Source organism: Corticium candelabrum, chromosome 19 (genome assembly GCF_963422355.1).
Source record: "Corticium candelabrum chromosome 19, ooCorCand1.1, whole genome shotgun sequence".
Taxonomy (NCBI): Eukaryota; Metazoa; Porifera; class Homoscleromorpha; order Homosclerophorida; family Plakinidae; genus Corticium; species Corticium candelabrum.
In genome coordinates, this window is record NC_085103.1 from 3,493,454 (window position 1) to 3,500,349 (window position 6,896).

The 6,896-nt window shown below is 43.6% G+C and overlaps 1 protein-coding gene across 1 annotated transcript in view; it reads left to right on the plus strand.

Moving 5' to 3' along the window:
* Nucleotides 1–3,785, plus strand: part of LOC134194597 (protocadherin Fat 4-like) — a 17,881-nt gene extending 14,096 nt beyond the window's left edge. The window contains exons 23-25 of the mRNA XM_062663540.1: nucleotides 17–539; nucleotides 596–723; nucleotides 1,381–3,785. Of these exons, the coding sequence (XP_062519524.1) occupies nucleotides 17–539; nucleotides 596–723; nucleotides 1,381–3,669 (2,940 nt within the window). The 3' untranslated portion in view covers nucleotides 3,670–3,785. The remainder of the gene's footprint in view (nucleotides 1–16; nucleotides 540–595; nucleotides 724–1,380) is intronic.
* The last annotated feature ends 3,111 nt before the right edge of the window (nucleotides 3,786–6,896 follow it).

The following is a 6,896-nucleotide window of genomic DNA, read 5'->3' on the forward strand; positions in this document are numbered from 1 at the left end:
ATACATGTATATGTAGGTACGCTGCATTGATAATGGCATCCCGTCACTGTTCATAGTAAAACAGCTCAACATCCGAGTGCAGGACGCTAACGAACCTCCAGCCAACGTCAGTCTTTCTTCTCAAACGATCAAAGAAAATCAAGAAGCAGGATCGCTTGTCGGCATCGCATCATCTCTAGATCCCGACAACGAAGGACGCTGGGCGCAGAACGTTACGTACGCCATTGTTGAACGAGACGTGCCGTTTGAGATAAACGGTACCGACGTCGTATCTACAATAAAGCTCAACTTCGAGAGGAAGTCGAGATACGTTTTTCATCTTGCTGCTATTGACAGTGGAGTGCCCAGCAAGACAACGACGGTCGAGATTGCCGTCGACGTTGTTGATATCAATGATCGACCCCTGCGTGTTGAATGGCACAGTAAGGGCGTCTTTGAAAATTGTACTAGTGGCACGCACGTCGGCTGGCTACACACAATTGATGAAGATCGCCATCAGTCGCACAACTACAACATTATCGCAGAGATCGACAACCAAGGTAGTCACGTGACACGTACTTTGCGCCGTACAGGCTCAGAATTATGTCTTTCTTAGGTCTGTTTGCAATCAATGGAAATGCTGTTGTTGTGGCTAGTGGCGCGCGACTGGATTTCGAAGAGCAGTCAGAACATGTAATTGTAATAGAGTCGACGGACAACGGCACGTTTCCCCTCAGCGTTCAGGTTAGTTTAAAGGCCGGTTCACATACCGTACGCCGAACCAACGTAACGTAACGTACGTAACCTACATAATGTAATCTAGTGTTGCTAGAGTCCCGGGTGACGTTAACGTTAGGATAAGCTACGTTATGTTACGTTGAAATAGGATGCTGTTCTATTTCGACATATACCGGAGCTGAACATTTGACCAATAGAATTTGAGCAACTCAGCACGTGATTTCTTTACATACTATATTCCTGAAAAGGAAGAAAGCTTAGAGAAGCTATACTAGACGGTATCCTTGCTTGTGCATGGAAAGTCAAGGCGAGAGTCTATAGGGACGTCGCCGCTAAGGAAAATGCTAACAAAGAGGTGTCTGCAATTGCGGGAGAGTCGATTGACAAGTGGAATTCCCAGAAAGACAAATGGGTTCGTAAATTAGAAAGACTAGAAAGCAAAGGTCTGGGCAAGCATGCAAGAGGGTCACGCGAACAAAGTCAGGGTACGCAAACTAGACAATATCGATGTGGAAAGTAATTAGTGAATGTTATCTATGGTACGTTACGTTAAGCTCCGATACGTTACATTACGTTACGTTTAGTCAATGAGATAAGTAAACCGGCCTTAAGCCGTTGATGTTGATATTAACGAGGGTCGTGATTGTAAACAACACTCTCTAGAATTCTATCATCGTTCACATCATCGACGTCAACGAGAGGCCAACGGATATCGTGTCTTACAAAACAATAGAAATCAATGAAAACAGTACTCCGGGTACCTGGATTACCAATCTAACAGTCATCGACGAGGATATCAACCAACCTCATACCTGTACACTCCTCAATGCCACACAGTATGTTACATTGATTGGAAGCGATCGCTCAACACTAGTCGTGTCTCAATCGGCACAAATCGATTACGAGACATTTGCCAATATTTGGGTCAACGTCGAGTGTCGGGATTCTGGCGTTCCCGCGCTCGGCGTCCGTCGCACGTTTCGCATTGCGGTGATCGACGTGAACGAAGCGCCAACTAAAATATTTCTCAACGGATCGAGATATTTGAGAGAAGACCTTTCCGTAGGAGATTCGATCGCCGAACTATCGGTCGTCGACGTCGACGCAGGTCAGAGCCACACCTACGCCGTCGTAGGTCAAACGGCAGCCACTTTCACAGTCGACAACGCCCGACGCCAGCTGATCGTATCCCGTCCCAGTAATCTCGACTTCGAGAATTTACTCAGCAAACAAATCTTTGTCGAAATCGTTGTCAGCGACGACGGTTCTCCATCCTTGTCTTTACATCAAACATTTACGTTTATTGTCGTTGATATTAACGAGCCACCGAGCGATATCTTTGTCTCGGGCGGTGGCACGGTCGTCGAGAACGCAGTTCGCGGACAAAAGGTCGGCGCAGTGTTCTCGAGCAATGAGGAAGCTTGGCAGTCGGTAACATATCGTATAGTGAGCGTCGACGGAAATTCAAACTCTAATGAATTCTACGTTCAAAGTGACGGCAATGTAACATATCTCTATAGCAATATGACGATAAATTACGATCGACAGTCGTCGTTTTCGGTTGAAATCGAAGCGATCGACAACGGAAATCCGCCGGCTTCTTCGATCGAGACGATAATGATTACCGTTCTGGCTACCGATCCTTGCGCTATGGGTACGGCCGACTGTGCCTTCAATGCCAACTGTACACGACTGTCCTCTACTACAGGTCGATGCTCGTGTATGTACGGATATGCCGTCGTCGGGACGATTTGTCGCAACATCGACGAGTGTTCTGTTGTTGCGCCAGTTGTTTCGGACTCGATTTTGTTGTGTAATGGCAAGGGAACGTGCGTCGACGGCATAGGCGAATACACTTGTACTTGTCATCCGGGCTACACGGGTCAAAACTGCGGTATAGATATCAACGAATGCGAGTCGAATCCTTGTCTTAACGGTCAATGTGTGGATTTGGTAAACGAGTACGCGTGTCAATGTCGGGAAGGTTTTACGGGCGCAAACTGCAAGGAAAACGTCGACGACTGCGTCGCGTTGCGTTGCGGCGACGGCACTTGCGTCGACGGAGTGAACGACTACAGTTGTGAATGCCCGGAAGGAGTGACGGGAGATCGTTGCTCGTTTACGTCCGATCTCTGTAAGAAACAGTTGTGCGAACACGGTGTTTGTGTTCCTAAATCGTCTAATGCCGATCAGATCACAATGGCAGATTTCGACAGCCAAGGAAACGAGTTGCCGTCTGTTGTGCTAGAGCCGGTTTCCGGTGCGCATGCGTCATACAAAAGCAGCGCGTCGACTAGCTCTCTTCTCTGTGTGCCCGACGATTACATTGTGGAGATCAACTTTTCAGCTGTTGTCAACGCTGGAAGCAAATCGTTCTTGAACGAATGGGAGAGGCACTTGCAAGAAGATCTCGTCGTCACGATATCTGTTCGCACGAGAGACGGGATCGGGTCATTTCCGGTACCCGTTTCGTATGTCTACGTTACAGACGCTCGTTTGCAGTCCGATAGAAGTACAACGGTCTATTTCGTGGTGGTGGTGAACGACGAAGTGGTGCAGCCGTTTGATGTGCTCAGCGGTCTAAACAAGGACTGTCTAAACGTCACGCTGTTATCGCATTCAGACGAGATTTGCGAGGCTGTCATTCGTGCTTTGAATTATTCGACCACCATCCACCCGCCTGAAGCAGAGAGGGCTGTATTGCCAAGTTCGAGAGCTAACATTGTCGGTTCTCAAATCTTTTGGCCGGTTATTGGCAGCTTTGCCGCCGTTGTCATTATTGTAGTTTTGGCTTTACTTGTGCAAAGATCTTGGGCACGAAGCAGGCGGCCAGCTTGTAGCCATCAAGACGGTGGTAATAACGGTGGAGTTCGGAATGGAGTGACCAATGAATCTAATACAAGAGTTGAGATTGCTAATCCTATTTATGGACACGACAATAATTTTCAGTGAGGTGCTGGAGACATGGAAGAGCGGATGGATTGATCAAAACAAACGAGTAACCGTCTGTGTGTGTGTGTGTGTGGCGCGCTGGCATAGACGCATAGCTATCTAGTGCTATAGTAATAAGAAATATGCCGTTCTTCTTGTATACTAGCTGTAGTGCGCTTTATGATTTACTAAATCTAGTATAGTCGTGTGAAGTTCGTTCATTATGCTGTAGTCGCAATCAATGCACGAGACTGTATTACGTGTTGTTGTTCTAATTGAGAATTTTGCATATCTTGCGTAAGTTGAGATTTGCTCTCACAGAGTATCTAGTTTCACGTGGCAAAACAATCTTGTCTATTTCTTCTTTCTGGTCTCTATTTTCATAGATCCCTATAAACTCTATATCAGTGTGTAGAGCACGATAGTAGGCTATACTGGTCTATCCATTCGCCTCGCCTTCGAACGTGTTTGCGTAAGATGTTTCACCACTACCAAGTTTGTTCAGCTGATGGCACCTTTGAGATGGCCTGGACTGATTTAGGATCTCGCTTTCTATTTCTTGAACTGTCTCAAACTTTCTTGCAAGTTTACAATTTTAGTAAATTTTTTAAAACCTCCCTCTTATATCTATTGAGCTTTTGTGAATATCAATTCCAGTATTACTCTTCAACGCTGCCATGCAGCCATTGTTTCTTTGCTAACGGCTTCTAAACCAGGCGAATTGTTTCAAGCTAGACTAACCAATTTAGATTTATTAGGTTAAAATCCGGCTAGCTTGCTTACAATTGGACTGGCTGGCTTCAAATGGATCTGGCCACTGTACAAGTGGGCCTGAAGTTATAAATCGGTCTCCAACATATATGCTCAAAAGCACAATGCTTCAATGGCATATCAACCTTCTGTTTAGATTCTAGTGGCTTCTTAGCTCGTTTTCTCGACCCTGCCTGTGTATGATCGTCGGAATCAGAGTCCTCATTATCATCTTCATCGGATACTCGTACATCATGAGAATTGTGTTTAGCAGATTTCTGAAAAGACTTTGTTGACTCAAAGTACATACTACTTAGCAGACCATCAAATACTGACTTGTGATGTTGAGGGTCGTTTCTCATTACTTTGATTTATTGGGGCAAAACTGGTGGTACAGTCAGATGTTTCTCTTTCATCTAAATCTGACATTTCGCTAGCACCCTTCGCCTTTGCACTAGATTTGACCAACCTTGAGACAGTCAATGGTTTCTCGGTGATTCATCACTGTCATCATCTTCACTTGAAGGAGCTGCGAGTTCTTGTTTCTCATCGTGTGATTGGCTGTTGAGACGTTCACGAGAACTCAAACGTTTTGTTTTTGATTTATTGTCCACCTCATTCTGTTTTGGTCCTTTAACATCAGCAATGCCTTTATCTGTTGTCTCTACAGTCGTCTGTACATTTGTTTTGTCATCTCCTACATTGTCCTCATTATTCTCATTATCATTTCTATTGACATGTAGTAAATCAGTTATTGTTTGAATTTTATGCCCCTTCATCTTCACTGTCTACATCGGAATCGCTACTTTCATTGTCGAGTGTGTTCCTCTTCTTTTGGACAGCTACAAACTTGATTTTTAAATCATCTGAATATCCAGCTCTATTGCAATTTTTCTCATGCAATGGTTGTACTTCTTGTTCTTGATTGCTCACACTCTCTAATGTATCAAAATTCAATGATTCTTTGACAGCCTCAACCTTCGGATATTACGTTTTTACTCTAAAGCACAAAATGCTGTTCTAAAAATAGCATTATATTATATTAAACTAACAACTTAACTTAGAGATCGTCTTTATGTTAATAAATTTTTAGAACATAAATTTACAAAAAAACAGACTAAAGCTGCCTTCTCACATCCGGGATTCTACCTTTGTTGCTGGAATCATGACTGCAGATACTATAGGTTTGAGTTGCTTTCTAATATCACTGCTTATACTGCTTACATTAGTACCGAGGTGGTCCGCAAACTTTTAGTACAACGAATGATCTTGTCCGTCAGAGTCCTGTGCATTGTCGTTAGACAATACCGCTATTATTACGTCATACAAGGTCCCTACCCTCCGTTAGTACTCTTCAATAGCTTAGCGACAAATTGCTTCTTTTTCTTTGGCGATGGTTCCATTGGTTTTGAACACATCCGGGATGTCAAAGCTAACAACGTCCCGTACATAGTCTCGCGTAGCCAGACCTTTTTCTACAAAGTCATACTTCCGGGCGAGAAAAGCAAAAATGAATAGAGATAATGCAAAATAAGTAAGCGTGTCAGTGCCGGGAAAGTTTCATGGGCGCAAACTGCAAGTAAAACGTCAATGACTGCGTCGCGTTGCGTTACGGTGACGGCACTTGCGTCAACGGAGTACGACTACACTGTAACAGTAGCTGTTGTGAGTGCCCGGAAAAAATAACGGGACATGGATATCGTTGCTCTTTTTCGTCCATGGTATTCAAGAAACAGAAACAAGTCGTTCTGTTACTTCCTAGTTCTAATTGAACGATTGAAAGAGGCGGTTGCAAGAAGATCGTAACTTACACAGTATTCGAGAGACGGGATCGGTTTTTTTGCGATATCCATCGATCGTATGTTTGTACGTCTAGGCACGCTCGTTTGCTGGAGTCTAACGGTCTGGTGGTGAACGACGAAAGCGGTGCAGCCATTTGATGTGCTCAGCAGTTTAAACAAGGATTGTCTATAGATCATGCTATGTATGGTTTACCGTATAACTATTAGCTTAAAGAAAAAGCACTAACTAGAGTGCTAGACGCTCGGTTGCTAACTTAGTTAGGTTAAAAGTTGAAAACACACTTTGCCATTACAAAGTGTGGAGCAAGACTGTCACAGTCAAGCAGCAGTGCCAGCTCATTTCTAGTTGCAAGTGTGCAAAGCCTTTCAGTTCCACAGACTTGAAACTGTAAATGAAACAGCTAGCACATCAAGAGTTTCATCGAATGAGTAGGATCAACTGTCTAAATAATAAGTCTTGGCACCAAATCTCGAAAAATTATGGTAATTATCGGCTGTTGCAATATAAATAGAAGTTATTTAGTCTGCGTGTGTGTTTGTTTTATGTAGATTCGCCTGTATGTGTTGCCCTTTAAGAAAACTGCGCTTTTTGTGTGCTACAAACATCAATATATATATATATATATATATATATATATATATAATATATATATATATATATATATATATATATTCTTCTGCAAACGAGATATCTGA